General features: G+C 41.2%; 3 protein-coding genes and 1 non-coding gene across 7 annotated transcripts in view; all 4 read left to right on the top strand.

The window, feature by feature from the left end:
- The window catches only part of coro1b (coronin, actin binding protein, 1B), a 9,422-nt gene extending 5,239 nt beyond the window's left edge, over nt 1-4,183 (top strand). Inside the window, exons 6-12 of the mRNA XM_035675610.1 lie at nt 176-357; nt 534-653; nt 1,098-1,202; nt 1,307-1,452; nt 1,972-2,029; nt 2,165-2,497; nt 2,587-4,183. Of these exons, the coding sequence (XP_035531503.1) occupies nt 176-357; nt 534-653; nt 1,098-1,202; nt 1,307-1,452; nt 1,972-2,029; nt 2,165-2,497; nt 2,587-2,709 (1,067 nt within the window). The 3' untranslated portion in view covers nt 2,710-4,183. The remainder of the gene's footprint in view (nt 1-175; nt 358-533; nt 654-1,097; nt 1,203-1,306; nt 1,453-1,971; nt 2,030-2,164; nt 2,498-2,586) is intronic.
- Nucleotides 4,184-6,171: 1,988 nt separating this feature from the next.
- On the top strand, nt 6,172-10,349 carry si:ch211-119e14.1 (retrotransposon-like protein 1). 4 transcript variants are annotated; one of them, XM_035675869.1, is made up of 4 exons: nt 6,172-6,324; nt 6,757-6,864; nt 7,174-7,322; nt 8,670-10,349. In XM_035675869.1, exon 4 carries the CDS (start codon nt 8,672-8,674, stop codon nt 9,299-9,301), a length of 630 nt encoding a protein of 209 aa, XP_035531762.1. In that variant the 5' UTR covers nt 6,172-6,324; nt 6,757-6,864; nt 7,174-7,322; nt 8,670-8,671; the 3' UTR covers nt 9,302-10,349. The 4 variants fall into 4 exon arrangements, with proteins under 4 accessions (XP_035531762.1, XP_035531761.1, XP_035531763.1 ...); XM_035675868.1 differs by having other exon boundaries at nt 6,757-6,860; XM_035675870.1 differs by having other exon boundaries at nt 6,175-6,324; nt 6,723-6,860.
- A 135-nt stretch (nt 10,350-10,484) lies between these two features.
- On the top strand, nt 10,485-10,556 carry trnaa-cgc. Its single transcript has one exon. It is a non-coding gene; the product is annotated as a tRNA-Ala (tRNA).
- Nucleotides 10,557-11,261: 705 nt separating this feature from the next.
- On the top strand, nt 11,262-24,780 carry dtx4a (deltex 4, E3 ubiquitin ligase a). Its single transcript, XM_035674836.1, is given in 10 exon segments — nt 11,262-11,441; nt 11,662-11,876; nt 13,530-14,380; nt 14,383-14,693; nt 21,574-21,635; nt 21,749-21,910; nt 22,006-22,067; nt 22,392-22,712; nt 22,819-22,908; nt 23,016-24,780. Coding segments are annotated over 9 exon segments (2,298 nt in total). The 5' UTR covers nt 11,262-11,441; nt 11,662-11,668; the 3' UTR covers nt 23,247-24,780.
- Nucleotides 24,781-24,829: the final 49 nt, after the last annotated feature.

A 24,829-nucleotide genomic window follows, 5' to 3' on the forward strand; every position in this document is an offset into this window, starting at 1 on the left:
ATATCTACAGAAATATATATATATATATATATATATATATATATATATATATATATAACACATTATGCTGCTACTGTGTGAAATGGTTCTACACAAATGATACATTTTTATGCTGGACTTGTTTCCTGTCCTATGGACTAACACTACATTGGCTGTTGTGTCTTTCTCTCTCTAGGCTGTGATAACGTGATTTGTGTGTGGAACGTGGGCACAGGGGAGCTTGTGTACCAGCTGACTGATGCCCACCCAGATCTGATCTACAGTGTCAGCTGGAACAAGGACGGCAGTGCCGTCTGCACCGTCTGCAAGGACAAGGCTCTGCGTGTCATCGACCCACGAAGGGGCACCGTCCTCAAGGTTATTTCACATTTTTGCCATGTGTGCAGATGGATACAAAAGCAGCCACTACATCATGCATTGACACATCCTGACAGTACAGTAATCACACAGTGCTCCTTTGCTGGGTCTTTGCTCTTAACTTTGTTATGTTGCTTCCACATTAGTCCTTCATCAGTCTCTAATTGTTCTCCTAGGTGAAAGAGAAGGTCCATGATGGCACCAGGCCAATGAGAGCTGTGTTCCTCTCAGATGGGAAGATCCTGACCACAGGCTTCAGCCGTATGAGTGAGAGACAGCTGGCATTGTGGGATACGGTAAGTCCCACTTGCCTCTTGTGTACTGGTGCTCATATAAACATTGAAAATATTTAAAGATCCCTTCTTAATGCTCTTAAGGAACACAGTACTTGTTCCAATCAATATATATTCCAAGGTTTCTCTGAAGCTTCAGCAGTCAGTCAATAAAATGGAGATCTTCCAAAGTTTTCCTTCCCCTCCACTTCAGCTCAACACAGAAACGCCATCCGGGGAAACACAAAGACACTCTTTGTACTAAATAGACTATAACTTTGGAAGACATCCACTTGATTTAACTGCCTGCTGAAGCTTCATGTTAACTTAGATACATTAAGCTATGTCACTGGGGTTTTGCAGAATTGTCCATTATCAGCGTTTTGTGTGGCGGGTTGAATCTACATAGCTTATGCAAGCAATTATGAGTAATTAATGTTTTTCGCTGTTCTTTTTGTTTTTTTACAGAAAGATCTCTCTGAGCCAATGGCAGTACAGGAGATGGATACGAGTAACGGGGTTCTTTTACCCTTTTATGACCCTGACACAAACATGGTCTACTTGTGTGGAAAGGTATGAACTCAGGATTGTATAGTGAATACAGATTTACCCAACTGGTAAAATAAGTGTCATTTCCTATAAAATTTGGTTCAGTTAGATTATCATCTGTCTTTCAGGGGGACTGCACCATCCGGTATTTTGAGGTGACAGACGAATCTCCGTATGTCCACTTCCTCAGCTTATACAGCACCAAGGAGCCTCAGAGAGGTGCAGGCTTTCTCAGTAAAAGAGGTGTGGATGTCAACAAGTGTGAAATTGCCAGGTAAATATGTTTGGTCATGTTTTCCTTGATATATCTTGATATATTTTTCTTCTTGTCACCAATGTCCATGGACGAAATACAACAATAAATTGACACAAAAGCCTCATTGCTAACCAAAGAGCTCCATTGTTCAAAAAAATATAGAAAACTATATAATAACTAAATAAGCCACACCATTGCACTGGGTGACACTGTTGCCGTTAATATTTATTATTGCACCAAAATAGTATTAATCCGCAGCCGAAAATAATTCCCAGCAAATACACTGTTTACTCCTGTTTGAGTAACATTTGCTAAAAACTACAGTGCCCACCTTTTTTAGGAAGTTACTGAACCTTTATTTTAAATGAAACTATATGTAGGAATGATTTGGCTTCAGTATGAGTGCCCCAGTAAGCATCAATAAGTAATAAAGAATTTAGAGACAGGTTTCTTTCTGGGGTTCGTTGACATTAAGAAAAATGTAGAATACGCCAGCCTTATCTTTGAATGAATTACAAATTTCCTGGTCTTCTGTAGGTTCTACAAACTCCATGAAAGGAAAGTGGAACCCATTTCTATGACTGTACCACGAAAGGTAAGTCAATTTAAAAATAACCAATTTATATTGCTAATTCTTTAACAATGGGGTGGATAGCCTTCTGCATGCCCAGGAAGTCTATCCATAACTGTATAATTCGAACACTTTTCTGTCTCCATCTTGCCTACCCAGTCAGATCTGTTCCAGGGAGACCTTTACCCGGACACAGCTGGCTTGGAGCCAGCTCTCCTGGCTGATGAATGGATTGCTGGGCAGGACGCTTCGCCCCTGTTGGTCTCTCTGAGTGGTGGGTACACAGCTCATCCATCCAAGCACAGAGACACCCTCAGAAGCAAACCCCAGCTCGTCTCGCAGGACTCTGGGACTGGGGCCGCCCCACCTTCAGCAGGCAGTGTAGCAGCTCCCACATCTACATCTACCTCTGCTGCCAAGGAGACCGAGGAAGAGATGCCACGAGTAGCCACGAGGGATACAGATGGAAATACTGAGAGGCCGAAAAGAGAGGTGAGTTGACAGAATGAGACATATTGACCATACAAAAAAAATTTATGCTCAAGGTCATTTCTGACTTGTTCCATTTCTCCTCCTTTCAGGACGATCTGTTGAACGAGTTGTTAGCAGAAATAAAGGCCTTGCGTGCTGCCGTCCTTGCCCATAGCCAGAGAATCGAGTTGTTGGAGAGGCAGCTGGCTCGGATTGAGGATGGGGATGTATGAGCAAAAACGGGGAACCACTACATTCGGAGGGCATTCTTACTAAATCCATAGACCATAGCCTTACTAGAAACAACAGTACCTTAAGCTGTGTGAGTGAGAGAATGTAGTGAAGGGTAGCGACGAACTGTGAGCCACAGTGGCTTACAACCTGGTCAACTATTGTGTTGAAAGCGAGACCATAATTTGTTTCTGTGAATGTTTTCCAGACTATGGCTGAGAACGGGGTGTCATCTGCATAGAGTGATTTCTGACAGTGAGATAATGTTTCGTTTTTCATATGATGGAGTATTGTAGCAGCTATTTGATGGTGCATATAGTGCAGCTTTGAGCTTTGCAAAATCCTTGTTAATTTTGAAGGGCTTTGAAGGAGTTGCAATGGCACCATTGCCTCAAATTAATGCACAAAGTAATGATAAAAAGCATTATATTAAAGCTAATGAAGGACGACATACTATCGCAAAGCAATTAAGCACCTCCGATATGATTTTCTTTTTCTATGAAGCACTCACAAAGTAACCATTAGGGCTATTTAATCAGGTAGTTAAAGCTGCTAAACTGTGATGTCATATCAAAACCCCAATTGTTAACCCATTGTGTGACATGTGCTTTGTTTTACTACTTCATTATAGGACACCGTGTGTATGGTTAACGGTAGCAAAATATTCTGGTACACAAATCCTGTACTTGACAGTGAGAATTGTGTGAATACTAGCTGATGAGAGTGTAGTTGAATATTTATGTGTATTGTAATTCTGTGTAGTCTTTGCAGTTAATGAAAAGGTAACACTTGTGATTTTGTACCTGATGGTTTCAGGAGCGGACAAGCAGCTTTGTGATGTTTTCTGCAACACCACGAGGTTGAGATGATTTGTTCTCATTATCATTAAGATATTAATACACCGAAATTCTTGCTTCTTTCGTTCATTTGGTATGTGTGGAAAGGCTGCGTTATCTTCTGCCCCTTAAAAAAAACAGGACCTCGGTTGGTTATTTTGCAGAGCAGCAAACCTTATACTTTTTAGCCGTCACTTCTCCTAAGTATCTTGTCCGAGCTGTAAGATAAAATTGAGTGTTGCCTACAAATGTAACTTAACACTAGTGAATACAGTCTCAGTAAAACGCTAGAAAGAAGTGTTTGTAACCTCAAAAAAAGAGGAAGTTACAATAAAATGTGAAATGTTTTCTACAGTTTGTATTGGTGTTAAAAGGTGGAGAAAAAAATCTTCTTTTGATGTTTTAATTTTAGTTTTGTGTTTTTTGCCCTTACACTTAGAGGTATTTATCTGTTACCTCTGCATCAGTCAATGATTGTGTAACAATGGTACATTCCACATTAAGCTTATTCCTTTATTACTTAGGTCATTTATATTTCTTTATGCACTTACCTCTTAACACTAACTGTAAAACCAGTAGCAGGTTCAATGAGACTACATTGTGAAAAGACCAATAAACATTAATTCTTCCTTTGTATTAATGGAATGGTGTTTTTATTTACACTAAGAAATGTGATCATGATAATGTATTTGTGTTCTTTGTGATCATTTTAAGCTCAAGTAATGTTTTAATACATATTGAGTGTGTTGACTGTGTGTCAATCAACTGCTGCCTACTCCAATTAAATAGACATATGCATACACACAAAACACATTGATCTGTAAAGGATGCAACACCCAGAAGACTTCTCACATTTTATATTGGCTGAATTTCTCATACTTATCTATATATATATAGATACTTTATATTCTCGATATGTCTCATAAACTTAATCGGGGTCCACAAGTAGCCAATTAAATTGACTGGGGAAAAATGACAATTTAATCCCACTGATGACATTCCATGCCATGTCAGAAACCACAATGAAGTGAAGCTGTCTGTAGATTTCAGAAAGAAGCCAAATACATAAAACAGTTTCTAAAGTTATGGAGTTTCACATTAGCATAGCGGTGTTCATTATTAATTGAAACCTCTTGAGAACTCTCGTTTTTAGGAAGTCAGTCAATACAAACTGAGAAACCAACCTAAAAGGGCATTAAATGACAGCAACACAGCTAAATCTGGCCTGTGTGAAAGACTAGCAGCAGGGCACTACTTCAGTTAAGAAATGGCACAGCAGCACAGGAATCAAAGCAGGTGAGCCACTATCATGCATTAAAGTGGCTGATGGTGGTTTCATGAATGGTGGTGCTGTAAGTTCTATATTGTAGTTTTGGTGGTAGAAGTACGAGCCTGTATTATCATCCTCAAGCAGCAGGGATTAGGATGCAACAGGACGATTACTCTCTCCATCCATCAACCCTGAAACATCCTTACAGAAATCCCAGACCTCAGTACAGCCAAAAACCTGAAGATAGTTCCAGCTGCAGTCCATCCACACTGACCAAGCTGAAGCAAAAGTACTCAATTGACGGAATAAACTTAAATAAACATTTTGTGGACCTATGCATTAGAATAAGATCATTTTTTTATGACACAGAAACCTAAAGCAGCAAAAAGGAACTTAAATCTTTTCCCCCTGTTGACGAAAGCAGTAGTGTTTCCACTGCCTCATTTCATTGATTTCAAGAGGAAATCCGAACCAGCTGAACAACTTTATAGAAATGGTTTTTGCTGACAGTTTTGTGTGCTTATATAGGTCATGTAGAGGCATCAGAATTAAATTGAGATGGTTTCACAACCAGTTAAAAACTCCTCGTAGTAGGTTTAAACAAACCATTAATTTTTTAAGTCAAAAGACACAAAACAAGTACAAGGATTAAGGTGAGGAGAAAATAAAAGGAAATACAGCTTTACCCTCTTTAAGGAAAGAAGCAAATACAATATTTTAAGAGTGAGTATAGATTTACAAAAAATCAAAATGATTTTTGGCATGTTAATATTGCAAAATATCTATTTTTTTGTCCTCACCTGTGTGATACAATCAGTAAAATTACGTTACTCAGATTTGGTGCGACTGGGGCTGTGACTGCTCAGCCATTCTGAAAACAGGATGTGACTGTCTTGTTTCACATTCAAACTGGGTGCAGCTTTTGATAGGTTCAAGTTTAAGTGAGTTTTGATGGTAACATTTTTTCCAACCCCCGGCATCATGTTTACCTCAGGTGCCCTTTGTAGTGTTTATCGTCAACCTGCTGACAAATATGATTGTACAGTGTTAAAATGTATCACAGGAGAAAATATACTGTATTATGGATATTTCCACTAGGTGAATTCTGGTCAGTAAAGACTACGTATGTTCTTAAAATATACTTAATACATGTTGTATAATGTAATCTGCACCTGTGCTGCAAGCTCAAAGTGATGCAAGTCAACTTTGCAGGGAAAATATTCAAATGTGTATGTCTTCCTCTTTCCATAAATACATTTCACATATTCTTATCTGTGCTTTACACCACACCCTGCTTGTGTCTTTAATCTGTGTTCTCACCCCCTTCAGCCTCCACCTACCACTTTTCTTCACCACATTTCATGCATCAGCCCCTCTCTCGTTTTCATATGCTGTCACACTGCAGTACCCTAAATGTCACACAAGTCAGTCTCTTACCAGAGTTTGTGTTTGTGCACCGTCTGGTAGCACAAAAACTTTATCTTCAGACATATCTTGTGCTCACAACCTAGGTAAGTGTTTATTTGTTTCCCTTTTTTGTACTTTGAATAGCTTCTTAGCTTGTTTTTGCTACACACATATTATCACATATAATTTATTAATTAAATACGATGTAAATGCCTTATGTTTTGTCTGCTTTTTTTGTATTTAATTACAGCTTTATTTATACATATGATGTTAATATCTGAGTTTCGATACTTGAATATTTTACTTAATGGACTTAGTAGTTTTTGTATAGTTGTATAATTACAATATTGCAGGCTTTAATTTGTTGATTATCCTCATTCATTTCAGGTTAAGTGCACTTATTTTCATGTAATTTTATTTTTTTATTAAACATTATATTCATCACTTAATGTCAGATCTCAGTATGATCAACTACGACTAAAGCAGTTTCCCTCCACGGCAGGCTGTCTGATGCTGCTCAATTATCATTTTGACAGGAAACCAGCAACACTGCGAGCGGTCTGCTAGCTTCCTGTCACTCCACTGCAAGCAGTTTACAGTCAAACAAGATAAAGGCAATACAGACTTCCTGTTCTCCAGTGTACGTATGTATAATACTATTATGAGCCAGTGGTTAATGACCATTCAGTAACTTTTTTATTATAATTGTGTCAGGATAAGATGGCATAAAAAAGTGCAGAAAAAAAATATAATAACACACTCGAGAGGGTTTTTAAAGGAGAATTATTGGCATTTATTGGCAATCTGCTTAATTTTGAGTGAGTTAAACCTGAAATGCCACTTCAGAATTTAATTGAATGTATAAACTTTTATTTTGCTCATCTTTTGTCCAGATGGTATAGACCATTTAAATAAATGCTGAGCCATCTAAAGCTTTAACTTTTTTTTTTTAGATCCTGAATTTAAATTCACCAATGGATCTCCCTCTGATGACGACTGCACAACTGCTTTGAAAGTACAAGGAGTTTGGCTACAAAGTCCTGCCTGTAACTGTGACACCAAACCAGCGGGACTTTTCTACTACAGGGAATTTTCTAAAGAGGTAAAGTACATTTTTAATCTGTCTCAGTATTATGGGATTTACAGCTTCATAATGAGAGGATTTCTGGTGCTCTTGGAAAGGAAAAACAGTGGATTGAGTCTTTAGCCTTATAAAAAGTTGCGCACAAGTGGGTCAAAGTGTAGCTTCTCTCACCTTCTTCCCTATATGTCCAAGAATAACCACAAAGTCACAAACTATGCAGAGTTTAGCAGAAAAGGACGGAAATTAAATGCAGCTACAGCAAAGACCTGCAAACTACTTGTAGCTGTGTGAAGCCATTGTAATGTGAATATCGCGGACTATTGCATAAGACCATAAGAACTGTGAGACTCTAGCTTCCTGTTATTCTTACTGTATTCATTTAGCTCGGGAGTTGGGAAAGTTGCATTCAAATAAATTGTACTTAAGTCCTTCACATGCTAAAGGCCTGACCTGTAACCTGAATAGTATATCGCATGCTACGGAATCAACCAGAGGACAAAGCTTAGATATGAGCTAAGGGTCAGAAGTTAAATAGATATTACATCAACATTTTAGACTACATGTCCCAAATTGTCCCACACAAACAAAGTCTTTGTCCCACATTTGGTTTGTTGGGATCCGGGCACCCAAAGAACGGGTTACAATAAATAATAAAAAAAGCAATTTACTGCTCTATTAAATAAATTGTTTGACCTTTTGGGAAATACGTTTATTTGCTGTCCCGCTGGCAGTTAGATCACAGGATTGGTACCACTTTCAAGTTTGGTACATTTGAGTACCGCAATCTGCAGTCAGCAGCCAGCCAGCTTAGCTTAGCATAAAGACAGGAAACAGGGGGGAAACTGGCTCTGTGCAAAGGTAATAAAATCCATCTACATATTTATCATACAGATGTGGCATTAGCGGCAAGAAAGTGAATGTGAAAAAAGAAGAATAAAAAGACAGTGCCACTACATCCAAAAACATTCCTAAATAATAATAATAATAATAATACATTTTATTTAAAGGTGCTTTTCTGAATACATTGTACAATAACAATATATTCTATATATATATGTAAGTTATATACAATTCAACATTCTATACTCCTTATACCTTACACTACCAAATTTCATTACACACAGCCAGGTGAGGCGAGGAAATACATACGTTAAACGAACACATTTTAATTTTTTTTCTGCTGTTTAAACAGCCATTTTGAGAGGGTGAGAAAAAACGGAGTTTGTTGTTTAAGATCCTGTCCTTTTAAGCCACCCCAGTGATTTGAAATGTTGGAGGGTCGGTACAGTCACAGTTCAGTGCTAGAAATGAATGAATCCCAATGTGTGACCATGCTAACTCTACTCTTCTCTCGCTTCACCTCAGGCATGGCTGACCAAATGTCACAATCCAAAACGACAGTGCTGGTCCTTGTCTTCTTCCTATTAGGCTTACTTGCATTGCTGTTTTTCTTGTACAAGAAGTTGAACAAGGAGGCCAATGGAGAATATACCATCGAGCACATAGTGTATAAGGAAGGAGGGGTCAGGGACCAGGTGAGAGGTACAGTTTTAGCTCTGGAGACGCGCCTTGGAGTCCAACTGTGGCCTCAAAGTGATACTGATGAGGATGGAGGGGAAATGCAGGAGGTACAAGATGAGGAGCGACAGGTGGAGATGGGTAGCAGCCAGGGGAGTGACAACGAGAGAGATGAGGATGAGGATGAGGAGGATGAGGAGGAGGAGGAGCAGTGTGGTAAGACTAGTAGAAAAGGAAGTATCACTTCGGATGATAACTCATGTTTGGGGGATTCAGAGGGAGAGGAGCATGTCAGGTTAATGGATGAACCAGAGGATAAGGCAGAGACGGGGGAGAGAGGGGAGGAGAAATCCAGAGATGGGGATAGTAAAGGTGAAGCAAGCGGAGGACCTGGATTGTTGATAGATCTAAAGCAGTTCTCCGGAAGTGCCATCTGGTCTGAGGAGAGGGGAGGCAACAGCGATGTGACTGCACTGTGAGAACAAAATGATTTGAAAAAACATGAAAAAAGGCTTAGGAAATAGTCTTAAGCAGGGCTGTAACCAGGATTTTCAATACACTGACGTCATGAGTCCCTTCCAATTAGCTGTTCAAATATTTTCTGTATTTTTTATTTCCCAACATGAACGCTGTTCCACACTGCCAGGAAAAAAAAAAAACTAAAAGCAGTATAAAACTACTGCAACCAGCCTATAAAACACCCACTGTGTGTACTTTTGTAATTGCAGAATGTAAACTCCCAGACATATGACCCCATTGTCCTCAGTGGTAACTCTGACTCTGGTCTTAATTCTACTTCCTGTTGAGCCATCAGGATAAGAAGGTGATTGGTGAATGAAGTTGTTATAAATATTAAGGAACACTGGTTTAGATTTTGAATGTTTGTGTATGAGTTTACCTTTTATAATGTAAAACTGGCTTGGCTAGTGAAGAAATCCAACTGCATCAGCCTGTTGCACGCTGTATATTGTGGACTGTGGCATATGTTTTTTTTTTTATTGCTTTAAATGGTTTTTTTTTTCTCATTTATATTAAAAATTAAAAAGCAAAAACAGATATTACTGAGTTTATCATGATTTTTTCAGCAAACTTTTCTACATATTATAGACTAATCGAGTATTCAATTGGCAGAATGAACAATGAAACAATGAAAATGATCTCTGGTCGTATTATTGCAGGTGGGAGTCAAACTTTCCATCAAGTGACATTTCATACAATGTGTGTGTATTGAATGTGTGGTACAAATGAGTGGTTGCCTATATGAAAAGATCGATGTTTTGTTGAATGTATAGAAAACTATAACATGCTATGTATCTTTGCTGTTTAAGGATATAATGATACGATGAAACAAAACTACAGCAAGGTCACTATAAACTCGAAACCTGTAATAAACGTGTAAATATTTGACTGAGGTTACTTCCCTGTTTAATGAATGTATTCAGATGCAGTTCATGAACAGTTTTGTTGTCATTGTGAGATGTTGTACAATGTAACAGAGTATAAATAAACATTACCCGTTTACATGAATACTGCCTCTTTTTTGTCGTAATACACAGTGCAGCAAAATACTGTTAATAGCATCAAATACACACTAAAACTATATCATAGAATATCATACAGTCAGTGGGTATAAAACCCATAGTGGTACTCTCATCAACCAATGGGGATGTAGCTCAGTGGTAGAGCGCATGCTTCGCATGTATGAGGTCCCGGGTTCAATCCCCGGCATCTCCATAACTTTTAGACTTGTTTCTCTCCCATTTAAATAAAAACCTAAAATATAGAAAAACACTTATAGTCTAAAAAATCTACTATTAACATAAAATCAATACGAAACAATAAAACTCACGATTTATATTAACGATGCAATGAGCGATCCAGATGAGAGGCGTTCGTGATTGGACAGACTCGGCGCTTGCTCTAATCTGATTGGATGTCGGAGGCCTTCGAGGCGTGGGAGTGTTCACGCACGCGAATGTCAAACATTTATTTTTCGCCGGCCAAATCATTTTCAGTGGGTGAGAGCCACTCGATCGAGGCGTTATGCACGAACCGGTACGTACGCTTGAGTCAAAGTAGACTGAAACAGAACTCAAGTGATTTTTTCATCAAATAAATTATGTAACCAGAAATCCGGGATGTCACCTGAAGACTGAAGACAGTGTCACAGTGACAGGATGGAGCATTACTAAAGCACTCAAACTGGGATTTGACTGGAGACACTGGAGCCGATCTAACCAGGTAAATATTGTTATTGTTATTTGCTTTCAGGAATCTGGTCCTCCCTTTTACAGGCAGCACAGTTTTTTTGTTTCTTTTTTTTTTTTTTTTTTTTTTTTTTTTTTAAATGTAACCCTGCACTGCACGATCAAAGCCAGTCTGTCACAGTAACCTACTTCACGAGTGCCGCACCACCGTGAGCATCCAAGTTGCATTTTCTCCTCTCACCCTAACTTGATTGTGCCGGAGAAATGATTTCAGTAGACGTCACTCATCTGCATAGGGAGTAAAATGCAACCATCCTGCAAGGCTTTCTGCGCCCTCAAACGCTCTGTATCCTCGCCGTATGATAAAAAGGACCTACTAATTGCTGCATAACCGAGACTACAAACATGGAAGGTACAGTTTGCATGTAGTGTCATCCCCAAAATAGATATTTATATCCACAGATAGGAGACACATCTGGGTTGCAAACTGTCCAAGATGGATGCAGCGCTGCTGTGCGCAGGGATGCACGGCGGAGCGGCAGCGGGGTATCTTTAAATGCCCATCACCCCCGCGCTTTCGCTTTCACGTATGCCTCCGTATTGTCAGCTTTATCCTTTTTCCACCTTTGCAGGAGTAGGATGTTACTAGCATCCGCCGTAGTGGTATGGGAATGGCTGAACGAGCACGGACGCTGGCGGCCCTACAGCCCGGCTGTCTGTCATCACATCGAGGCAGTCATCCGGAGCGACCCGCGGTGTGGTAGTGTTGTCCTCGGCCAGGTGGACTCTCGCCTCTCGCCCTACATCATCGATTTGCATTCCATGCACCAGTTCCGACAAGACACAGGTGAGCAGGAGCAGAGAGGAGAGAGGAGAGGGGAGAGACACCAGGCGGAGGAGGGTGTAACGGTGCAGCCAGGGCCCTGAGGTGGAGGCCTTTTTTTTTATGTGTCTACTTTATCTTTGCAAGCCTTTATGTTGATTCTGCTCCAAGAAGTTGGTGCCTTGGTGGGAGTGTTTTGTTTTTTTTCTGCAGCAGTGACATGAATGCCACTGGGGTTCTTTTATTTTTTAATTTTAGATGCCCTCAATCTAGTCTCCCATAGTTTCTCTGCATACGGTTTCATTTTTATCTGGAGGGATTAAAGGACGGGGAGAGTTGCTGTGTGTCTGTGATTTTTAAAAGGTGTCAGTGAGTCATTCTGGCAGGACCTGTGTGTGTTTGCCTATGGCACCTAGGCCACAGTAGCAGCTGAAGTGTCCAGTCATAGCCACAGACACAGAAATCCTTTCACAGCAAACACTATCATCAATACTGCTGTCTCCTTCATAGCCGAATATTCACGTAAGAAGTCATCTTCCACACGTCAAAGCCTCATAAAAAAAAGGAGATGCAAGCCGAGCAGTGTAAGACAAAGCAAGGAATCGGTTGTCCGATGTCTAACTTTGGCAGAGACCCCAACGTTTCCCTTCTCTCTCAACATTGGCTGACAAAAGCCTTTGTGCAGTTTGTTTTCCAAACCCAGCAGAAGCTGAAATAGGGTGTGTGTGTCGGGGGGGGGCTCCAGTCTAAATAGGAGACGGGGAGGAGGAGGTTAGGGGGATAAGGGTGGGGAGGAATTTCAGGAGTCTGAGGTCATTGATAAAATGGGGTCGATGGGGGCAGGTTTTATGAATGAACTCCTCTGTCTGTTGTTAAATGTCTAGGCATACTGTGCCACACATACTGTGAAGCAATTATTTTTTGTTCTTTTTCTCAGAGGCCTTTGAATATGTTTTGCTGTATGCTTGATTCCATGTTGTATTTCAAATGCTTAATTGGCCTGTGTATAAGTTTAACCTGAGGCTAAACTGTAAAACATACGTCTAAAGTGATTTTTACAGTTCCAACAAAACTGCCTCATGATCCCCAAAAAGATTTATCTCTCACTTTGAGACCAAGCTAACTCATATTTGAGAAATCCTTGCACCTCTTTGTGTTTCAGACAGCGTTATTTGATATGTGAAGGCTTTACAGTATGAAGACTCTGTAGAGTTTCTCTGGACACCCTGGGAAAGCAAACACAGCCAGCTTTGGGTCGGATCAAGGCTGCCAGCCAATCAGAATTCAGAACACCATGTGCTGTTACCAGGGGCAACCTGTTTGCCCAAATTCTTAGCAAGCAAACACAGACATGTTGAATTTGTTAGGGTTGCAATCTACTTGTCCACAGCAAATAGTACCACAGTCAGTCATCAACCTCCTATTGCAACTACCTCTCATCACCAAGCATCATCGTGATAGTAGCTCAAGAGGAGAAAGAAAGATGTTCAAACTTTACAGTTACAGTAGAAGTCTTGCACGTGTCTAGAAATCTCCTGTGACAAGCGCTAAATCTGTCCAAATTGAAAGTCCAAATGCATGCTATGACTGAATTACTATAGTTGTTTCACCTTGTTAAAATCTTAACAATGTGCATGAATCTTTTGCATTGTTATGACCCCCTAATTCCTGCCTCAGGTACCCTTCGACCGGTACGACGTAGCTTCTACGACCCCACCTCAGCGCCGGGCCAGGGCTGGTTGTGGGAGTGGGAGAACGACGCTGGCAGTTGGACGGCGTACGACACGGAGGTGGGCATCGCCATCCAGGCGGCACGTGATCGTCAGCAGCCCTGGCTGGACCTGGCGCCGCTGGGTTTCTGCTACCTCATTGACTTCGAAAGCATGACCCAAATCAACGGGCAGACGCAGCGCTGCAGGCGCATCCAGCGTCGCTCCGACCTGGCTTACCCGCTGGTGTCCGGGCCCCTGCCCAAATCCCACCATGCCTGGGGGCCCATGTCCATGCCCAGCCATGGAGGACTGCTTGGTGTGGATGTATCCGGAGTGGGCATGGGGGTCAGGATGAGCAACAGTGGGACTGGAAATGGGAGCGCGTATCCCAGCGGGGCACTCCCTGCCTCAGCCATCACCTCCTTGGGACAGCCCTGCGCCTGTCAGCAGTGTATGTTGGTGCTGAGTGTCAAAGCGGGCGCCATGTCGACTGCTCACACTCTGGGTCGGAGACCGCCACAGACCAAGCCACCTAGTCCCAAAATCAGCAGTCACCCTGTCCCAGGAGGGTCGTACTCACTAACCCTCCCTCGGCCTCCTTCCCTGTCCCGGTCATTCTCCCCCCACAGGACATCCATAGTTGGGGCGACAGGTGGCTTCAGTGTAGGTGGTATGGGTGGTATGGGTGGTCCAGGAGGTGTAGGCATCGTCGGCGGTGGTGGTGTTGGCAGTGCCAACCTTGGTTTTGGAGGAGGTTTCACCCACTCCCTTTCCCTCCTTGGCTCAGCTACGGCCGCCCTATCCATCTCCTCCACCCGTCCACACCACTCCCTCCACCGCCTCCTCCTCCACCGTCCACCACACTGTCATCTGCCGCCATCTCTCCCCCTCACCCCTCCACCTCGTCCTCCCTGTCTGCTTCCTGTTCCGTTCCAGGCCCTCCCCTCATCTCCACAGCTGCCTCCACCTGCACACCCTCGCCTTCTGCCCGAGTCCTGGGTCCAGTGTCTTCATCTGGGGCTTCTGCCTGCGCAGCCCCTCTGCCACCCCGGTCCAGTCTAGCAGGGCTGAGCCGACCTGCACTGCAGCGTATCGCCATGGCTCAGTCACGTGCCCTTATCGCCTCTGGGTGAGTAGACCCCACTGTAGTAATATATCAGTTCAGATATTCTGGTACAGTCTTAAAGGTTTTATCATCCAAGAACAGATAAGGAAACCTTGGAGTTACACAGGCTCATCAAAAAATGGCGGTTGCCGCTGGCTGTTCGACCAATCACCGTATACTTACATCACCCAAGGTGTACGTGATGTAAGTTTTAGCTGAAGTAGGAGCTAAAAAAGTCCCTGTAATGTAAGAACATTTATAAAACATATATATTAACAGAAGAAAACATGCAGACATTGTATCATAAAAAGTATAGTAGTGGGATGATACCAAATTAAATTCAAATGATGGCCATAATATGTATATAATAATAATAATAATAAGTTTTAAAGCCAGCTGGTTAAGTACATTTAAATGGTCACTTATTGTTAAATGTTTGATGTGACATTCAAATAACATCTCCACAGAGACTACATACCTTATCCATAAACTTTATATGAACCAGAATGAGATAGTATATGTAAGAAAATCAATTTAGAGAGGAATTTCTCATTAGTTTGAAGCCCTCATTACACAATGTCTAACATCGGCGCTCATTAGCATTCATGAGCCTTTAATCTTTGTGACAAAGTCCATCAGGGTCATTCATTTCCATGGAGAAACAATGAAGAGTATTCACACCGAGCAGGCTGAGCTCTCGCACAAGTGTTTCACGTTCCAGACGTTTGTCATGCAACCACTTAATTGTGGATTTACTTCACAAACACACACACAGTTTGTGTATAGTTTCCATGCAAACAATTCGGGGCCTCACAAAAGCAGAGAAGCCTGAAAATGGTTTGTGGTTGTGTGTGTGTGTAAAAGCACTTGGGGTGGTAACCGTAGCAACCAGTATGGGGCTTGTTTGACAAAGTAGGTTTACTTACTTATCTGGATAACTTCGCTGATTAAAACCTCAAGCACCCTCAAACATGAAACATGGGTTGTTATAAAAAAAGACGCACCCGCAGGTTTTTACTCAGAAAACCACATCTGGAATGAGTCTGTAACATCTGGGATGTCCTCATTGTTACAGAATGCTTGATATTTTCATCAGTGGTCTTCTGTTTCTCTTTGAGTTTGTGCACAATGTAACATTAAAACGGGGGAAGATTTCACACAGCCTGGTGGGCCTTTAGCTTAAGTATGTAGAGGGGTGTACCTCCATGGCGCTAAGGAAGGCGCTAAACTGTCACCAACTACACTGACCCACTGGGAATTAGGCTTAATGTACGATGACAGAGCCAACATATTGCTTGGGTTTCATGTAATTGTTGTTACTATCCTTACCTAAATATTAATTTTACCAAGAATAGTTAGCAGAAGCTAACATTCAAGCCCCCCTTTGCTGTAAAAAACAAAACAAAAACACAGTCTGAGATCCGACGGCCTCTTGCCTCATCCACTGTCTCTTCTTACCCTCCGTCGAGGCCGCTGAGCCCGGTTCCGTTGCGCTCTTGTCTGGCTCCAGTTCTGGCACGACACGTAACAGCTTCTAAATTACAGTTAGCAGTTAGCGTGCAACAAGTAAAGCTTTCAGTCCATCAGGAAAGTCTGAATCACAGAGAGCTAAGGCAGAGCAGCCAGAGGAGGGAGGGAAAACCAGAAAACCTTTTTTCTCCATAAAATATGATCATCCGGTACCACAGCTGGTGGTGTGTGACTACCGCCGTAAAGCACTACACACTCGCAGGAGATCGAACCCTCTTTGTGACATGACAACTAGTTTGTAAGCCAATTTTAGTCCAATATGTGGAAACATGAAACCTCTAATGCACATGTAGTAATAATCTGTAGTAATTTACCCTTTAAAATGTTAAATATTTGTGTAATCATAGATTCTGGATTTTTTGGTTGAGGGAGAAGGAGTAGATGCAATTTAAAGAATATTTTTAAGCACTTTTTTTCTTTGACTTTGACAGTAACTGATTAGCTGAGGCCGTTTGAAAGAATAAACTCCTGCAAAAGATCTGCGAGAGCTTGAGATATTTTTTGTGTGTGCGTCATCTAACACCCAAAGACTGTGACCATGTGGTCTTTCGGTGTTCAGTGTTATCGTCACTGAATGTTAATGACTGAGCCACAGTGTCTCAGTGTCATAGCCAGAGGGCGCTGGTTAGCAAGATGTCTGTGGTCAGTGTTAGTGAGAGAGACTTTTGGATCAAGAGCACTGCTGTTTCTTCTTAGCACTACTTTATGTTCTGCCGCTGGTTCTCTTTGTGGCGCCTTGTTGTGAGCATGCTACAGATTTGATCAGATTCCAATCACAGCCTTTATTTTTATAACATTTTACTCTCAATCACTGAAATAGATGTTTCTGGTGTTTTATGCAGTTGCCTGAGATATAACATGCTTCAATCCTCGTGCATCCTACATTATTCAATCACACGCAGTCACTTTGTCTGTATTTGATAGCAAGTCTGCATGGATTTGGCTTCTTGTACTGTGATTAAACTTTTTAAAATCGACCACATGCTGAGGATAATTTCTAAGTGAACCAACCCAACATTGCCCCAGCACAGCACCCCGGCTTCCTGAATCCTCACATTAACAATCCAGCTAAGCTGCAGATTATTACCAAATACCACAGGCTTAATATTCTTGGTTCAGTAATTTGTATTTTGTGTCAGGTGAGCTGTGTGACTGACCCATTCTTATTAACATGCAGGTGACAGAACCTGCTGCTGCGGTAAAACTGCCAACGTCATAGATTGAGAGCCTCTCTGATCCCGTCAGCCTGGGATTCCCTCTGCTGCTCGCCCTTCTTCCCTCCTCCTAGTTGCTCTTAGCTTAATCTCCACTTAGTGCTTCTGCTGTCATCATTTTACTGCTTTATCCCTAAATTCATAACGGGCACCACAGGAGTACTGGTGCTTCCTTAAACTGGTGATCCCAGTTTTATCATTTAAATCCAGAATTTGATGAATACAGAATACATGTAGGTCATTACGCTCATATTTGGAGTAATTTAAAGAAGAAAACAGTTAGAAAAAGTGGATTATTGCCCTTATTCCCCTTTATCAGTTGACATAATCTTTTAGCAGTGCTCATTCTGCTGGTTCTGCTCTTAGGATTGATATTTAATTCACATTTTGTCAGTTTAGTCATAACTACAAAAACTGCACAATCACTCCAGAAGTGTCACACAATTGTGCTTGTTTATTTTAGTAAAGCAAAAAACGAACTCAAAAATCATCATATTGCACAAAATATGATTAAGGCCTCACTTGGCTATGCTGTCTTGAGTTGTAGCTGCTAGCTGTTAAATGGGCCACTTTGTTAACTGTGTTCGTCTGCCGTTTGGTGCTAAGCAGACGGTGTATATTGGGTTTTTAAAGGTTTTTTTTCTTCTGAAAACAGCTGCCTGCTGTGACTGCAAACAATGCTAATGACAGCATTAAGAGTAGAAAAAAAAACATTAGAGTTGCAGGCCAGAAAAACAAAACAATGAACTGAAATACATTTAAATTCTCCATAGAGCTGAGGAGAACTGCAGTCAGGTGATCATTTTTGGTTGCTTCATCACTATGAGCGACTCCTTTCACATTACATATAACCAGTTGAGCCATTGTAGATACTAAAATATTTATTGGTGCAGCTTTAAGGCAACATCGTGTGGTTAACTTGAGGTGTCGGACAGTTTTGCTCTACTTAGGTATCAAACTTTTATGACTACATCTCTTAGTTGAAAAGCTACAAATTGAGTATTTTAAAGAAATCTACCACAAATGCTAGTTTTAAAAAGTAATGTGGGGCAGTAAAATATTTATTTGATAAAAGTAAATCAGGATGATTCTTAAATTTTTTCTTCAGTTTATTGGAATTTTACAGTTTATAAATCACAAAATCAACATGAAATAATTCCTGTATAATTATTCCTTTATAAAATAACTCTTAGTTGTGCTGCTAGAGAGAGTGTTTTTGTACCTAATTCTAATACTTGTTTTACATTTTGAAGAAAACACAGAATTAAATCAATTATCACTTAAGGTTAGATCAACTTTATTGATCCCAGACAGATAAACTGAAGTTTCACAGCAGCAAAAGGAAGTACATGATCATAAGTTGTTATATGTTGTTAAGTAACCTTAAAAAACTAGAATACAATCTCTTAGTGAGATATTGACAACAATATGTGTAGATTTAACTGATCATCGCTGATACTAATCACCAGAATGATACCTTATATGATTTTAAGTGCAGTTATTGTTACACACTGTTGAGAGAGTTTTCCTGCAGTGAAATGGAGCAGATGGTTTTCAAAAGAAGTGTCACAGATTATCACAGTGACGAGAGTTGCCCTTGGTCTACACACACCTGTTGTCGTGGTCCTTTCTCCTCGCACTGCAGTGGGTTTGATTTCTGCAAGTGTGTCACCGTCACAAAGCCTACACTTCCTCATTTGTGACTGAGCAGAGTTTTTTCTCCTGCTTCAAAGGGTTTACCTTTTTTTTTTTTATCAGGCTTGGGTCAAGGTGTGAGCTTGTATCTGTTAAGTGTGTATAAATGTGTGTGTGTGGCCATATGCTGTGGCTTGTGTGCTTGCATCATCCAGTGGTCCAGATGGAGGCTGCTCTAATGCCACTAGATTAGCTGGGATCAAAGAAACGTGACTAGCTGACACTCCTGTTGTTTCCCACCCTTTCCCTGCTTTCCCCACCTTCCTTTAATCTGTTTTATTATAGCGTTCATGTTTTCCTCCCTGACATGCAAATGTCAATCAGCTTATTCATGCTCAGATTTGATCCCTTTAGCTGGCACGTTTTGATACTTTGTGAATCACGTAAGGCACGTACCCAGGAAGCTTTCACGACAGCTCCTACACTTTGTTGGTAAATAAACAAATATAGTAACAGAGTACAGTGTGAGCAGATTTTCAGATACAGGAACTGTACAGAACCATACGTGTTTATTAGGACTAAGGAAGATAATCTTCCAGCTAGTTAGTAAACAAGACGATATTATCTTATTTTTATTCTAAGAACAGGTCTGTGAGATTAGATTTTGTCTATATTATTACAGATTACTAAAGTCAGAAATTAAGTCAGAAATAACACAAATATATATACATAAAGGCAGAACAATGTGCTTTACAATACAAAAATACAATGCAAAAGACAGATGCAAAGTAGAAATATTGAAAACAAAGCAGAAAAACACAATAACAAACTAAATTAACAGTCATGAAATAATAAATAATGTGGGTGGAGAAAGATGCAGTAAATGACTTCTAGGGAAAGGAGTGCTTTTCTAAAATAATGATGTATGTGCAGTTCTTTTTATATACATTTTATTTTTAGCTTTTCCATTTCACAAATCAAGTGGAAAGACTGTAAAGTAAACAGGCAACAGTAAAAAAAAAAAAACGCACATGAAAGAGGAAGACTGACAAAAAATAGAATAACGGGCAGATGAATGAAATAAATAGGTAAAAGACAAAGAACTAGCATGAAGAATTGGATTCTTACACGTATGGGGACTGTAGGTTGTGATTCAAACATTACAGTTACAGTCAAAGTGAGTTCAGAGGACACAATGAGAATGGATTCATGTAACACAACAAAGAGCTGAAATCCTCCAGTCCAAAGCTAAGGTTAGGAGTTTAAGATGGCAGTGTGTTAGGTTAGTCATATGTGCTGGAGTCTGTCTACCTAATGGCAGCCTGGCAGCGTGACGTGGTAATTGACAGGTAATCCCTCCGGTGACGAATCTCTGGCCTATGACCAGAGTTTAGTCAACAGATGGAAGCAGGTGGATTAGCCCTATAAAAGAATGAAGGAGAGCTGACACAGGCACAGAAGCTCAGGAAGAGCGAGACAGGGACAGAGACACTAACCGTTCAGCTACGCGACAAGTGGAACTTATTGCTGGAATATCTTGAGTTGTCTTTGTGGTCTTTGGTGCTTTCAAGCAGGAAAAATGACTATTATCAAAACTGGCAGACCGTAAGTACACACCTCTGACTGCACTGTAATAGTGACTGTCTGTGTGTCTGTGAACATGTTTTTTATACATTCTTATTATTCTTATTATCATTATTATTATTATACAAATGTGTGTTTCAGCTGAGCAGAGATACAGTACAGCAGCTGTCAAGATTGGTTGTTGTTTAGTAAAACAAGAGTGTATTGTTGTCATGTGAGAAATATTTTTGGGCTCATTCCACATACATATCTTTTTTTTTGGGGGGGGGGGGCCTTTACCTATGATGGGGACAGCCTGAGCGAAGGACAGGAAAAGGGGGAGAAAGAGGGGAATGACAAGCAGCATCCCCTCTTTCTCTGGGTTAGAATCGAACCCAGGCCCCCTGCTGCGAGGACTTCATCCTTAGCACACGCGCCTCGCATTCAGCATATTTAAGGAGTTTAAAATTAAAAAATAAAAATGAATGGTCCTGCCCAATTTCCATATGTAGCCTATTGGCTAATAATAAGTTGAAAGTACCTTAATTTGTCCTTAAAAAGAGCATCAACTACTACTTATATTGTTGTTTTGATAAATAGCTGTACCCTAAGATAGCCTAATAAATAATGTGTCAAGTGCCAAGTATCTAGTGCTGCCATACGCATCCTGATCTTAATCCCTACATAGCAGGAAGTCCTAGCTGGCAATTATAGCACAGTATGTCAAGTCGTGATGAGCAGCGTCTGTTTGTCTCTCCGCATGACTCGGCAAAAGCTGCTTAACCTGCTGACATGGGGTGAACTAGAAGTTGGCACATGTTCTGGCATGTTAAGTCCACCTGTTTACAGGTGACCCATCAGATTTTGACACCATGAGTCTGGGCTGAGGCCTGAGTTGCAGGTCTGCTTTCAGTGTGTCATCCACCTGTAGATTAATTTAAATTTGTTTACTTGTGTTTCAGAGTACCAACAGTCCCAGTGAAGAACCTGAATGGATCCAGCCCTGTGCACCCTGCGCTGGCAGGTGAATATACTGACTAAAACTATTTCCTTTTTGTTGAGGCTGATTACTTAAAATTGTTTTGAGTAAACACCAAAAACAGTGTCTCACAACCCCCCTCTGCTGGCTGTTTATAGGGATTACAGGCATCCTGATGAGCGCGGCAGGACTTCCTGTCTGCCTGACCCGCCCTCCCAAGCTGGTGCTTCATCCTCCACCTGTCAGCAAGAGCGACATCAAGCCTGTGCCTGGTCTAGGCCACTGCTGTCGCAAGACCACAAAGAAGCAGGCTCGTAAAGGTGCGTTTGGTGATGATAAAGCGGTTGTGCTCTTGCTTTTTTCACACGTATGCACTTTGATCATAAACATCATACTTTGTGTTTCCGTCTCATAGGCAAGACCCCGGAGGAGGTGGTGAAGAGGTACCTTCAGAAAGTCCGCAATCCCCCAGAGGAGGTGAGTTCTCCTTTTTGATGATTTTCATGAGTTACCAGTTCAGTCAAATAAAACCACAAACAGCTAAATACAGGCTTGCTTTTTACCCTATTTGTTACGGCATCATGTTAAATCTTTACTCAACTTTAACATTGTTAAAAGCCTCATTGTTCTGTCTGTGTAAACCATTTAACATCCACTGCAACAACAGTTGCTCATTTAGACACAGGATCACATACAAAACAGAACAGTAACCTTTAAAACATGTTCAAAATGTGAGAGAAAACATGAAGAAAAATCATGTTTAAAACTCAGTCATAAATCGTACTTGTCTTCCCGTCTCAGGACTGCACAATCTGCATGGAGGCCCTTGCCGGACCGTCGGGCTACAAAGGCCCCGGGGTGGGTGGCATCTCCCGGGCAGAGTCGGTGGGCCGCCTGGCGCAGTGTGGTCACCAGTACCACCTCCAGTGCCTTGTTGCTATGTACAACAACGGCAACAAGGACGGTAGCCTCCAGTGTCCCACCTGCAAGACCATCTACGGAGTTAAAACCGGCAACCAGCCCCCAGGCAAGATGGAGTACCATGTCATACCCCACTCGCTACCTGGCCACCCCGACTGCAAAACCATCCGGATCATTTATAACATCCCTCCTGGCATCCAGGTAGAGTCTTACCGATGTTAACATGACGCTACTTATAAAATATGAACACAGGAAGTATTGTTGGCTTAACCCAGATTATGTGATCAACTTTGCCCTTGCTTTTTAGGGCCCAGAGCACCCAAATCCAGGCAAACCCTTCACTGCCCGCGGGTTCCCTAGACACTGCTACCTCCCTGACAGCGAGAAGGGACGCAAGGTAAACGAGAACCCTTCTCTATCGTCTAACTTCATGTGTGGTTTAAAGCTTACTTCTGTGACTTGATTTCGTGATAGTCATCCTTACTCTTTAATCTCTTCGTCCAGGTTCTGAGGCTTCTTCTGGTAGCGTGGGACCGCCGGCTCATTTTCTCTGTGGGCACGTCCAGCACCACCGGCGAGTCTGATACAGTCATCTGGAACGAGGTGCACCACAAGACGGAGTTCGGCTCCAACCTGACGGGCCACGGCTACCCCGACCCTGGCCACTTGGACAACGTCCTTGAGGAGCTCAAAGCTCAGGGCATCACCGAGGAGGAGTGTCTACCAAGAGACTGAACCGAGACTTTCAAGACACTGAAGACACGATGGCGAAACCAGGCCGGAGTCTGAAAACAGACAATCCCCGGGAAGGGATCCACAGCTGGAAAGACAAATTATTTTCAAAATCTGATTAAAAAAATTAACGGAGAGAACTTTTACCACCAGAGATGGAAAACAATTTCAAAAAAACAAAACTCTTTACAGGAACATCACAGAAATTGTTTCAGCAGAATTTGCTGAGAATTAAATTTCTGTCACGACTGCATGAGTCAGTTCCGATACGTGGGAAATCCTTTTTTCTCCTGATGCAGTAACTGTCAAGATCGCAGATGTTACTCAGATGTGAGACATTTGAGACCACTGTGCACATACAAGTGAGTGTTAAATTAAAAAAAAACAACATTTATACTGTGACTTCATATCAAGAATGTAACTAAGTGAATTTTGCTGAATCGATGAAGTGTTTACCACTACTACTGCTGCTATGTGGAATTGAAAGGAGGTTGACCTGAAGAAAAGAAGCGGGGTGTGTAAGTTGTTCGAAGTGTCCACAAGCAGAAGAAACTTCACTGCAGATAAATATTTCAAGTGTATAACTGGATATCTGAGCATGAATATTTGCTGACCTCTAGTGGTACTTTTCCAGAACTACATTCCTTTTTAGGTTTGATTTTTATTAAATTGTATTGTTGTATATTATGAATACTTGATATATTATATGATATTGTTTCCATTCTATCATGTTTTTATATTTTAATTTTACATTTTGTTTTATATGGTGTATTTCTTTGCATTGTTTTTGGGCGTAGAGTGACAGACTGAGACGTGGGGTGAAGTGAAGATAAGCTGCTGGTGTACCGGATTTTGCCTGACACTTTATATGTCATTTACCAGCCCCTTTCTTTAAAAATAAAAATCATTTTCAGTATTTTGTATTTGATAGGTTCACAAACTGACATTCCTTAATTGTTCTGCCCCTCAGAGCATGGGTGCATTTAATAGCTTTCTGTGTCTTCTTGTATCTGCGTTAATGTTAAGGACTGATAGAGGAAAAGCTACTATATGGATTATACCATTCCCCCCTCCCTGCCCCCCAGGAGGAGTAAATTCCAAAAAAGCTAGGATTGGACCTCCTGCCTGAGCTCAGATTTGCACAGAGCTTTCTACTTAGTATTGAAATGAAGTGGACAGCTTGTATCTACTGTATTTTTGTGTAGAGGACACACACACCAGCCTCAAATGCTCTAATCACACTACAAAATGTGGTCATCAGTTGTTTTTTGTCATGTTTAGTTTTTGCCATGAGCAGGTGCAAAAGACTATCTCTTGTCGTGGATCCAGCTTTGGCCAAAGTGGTCCAGTCGGTTTGCATTCGGTCCATTGTGGACCGGTTTATTATGAGGTACGTTAGCTGAGATGTACAACGGTATGTGCTGACATACTAATGTAGGCCAACATTAAAAGCATTTATACTTTATAATACTTTATGTATGCACTGTACTGTATGTATGTGTTTTATGTGCACAAATTTGCATTAAACGTTTTTCTAAGGTTCAAAGAGATAACAAGCGTTTACTCTGGTTTACTCCGGTTTACTC

The sequence above is a fragment of the Morone saxatilis genome, unplaced genomic scaffold, assembly GCF_004916995.1.
Source record: "Morone saxatilis isolate NCDOM2014 unplaced genomic scaffold, NCSU_SB_2.0 Contig4, whole genome shotgun sequence".
NCBI lineage: Eukaryota > Metazoa > Chordata > Actinopteri > Moronidae > Morone > Morone saxatilis.

What these genes read in the sequence shown, in the direction of transcription:
- si:ch211-119e14.1 (XM_035675869.1), top strand. Translation starts at nt 8,672, where the DNA reads ATGGCTGACCAAATGTCACAATCCAAAACGACAGTGCTGGTCCTTGTC.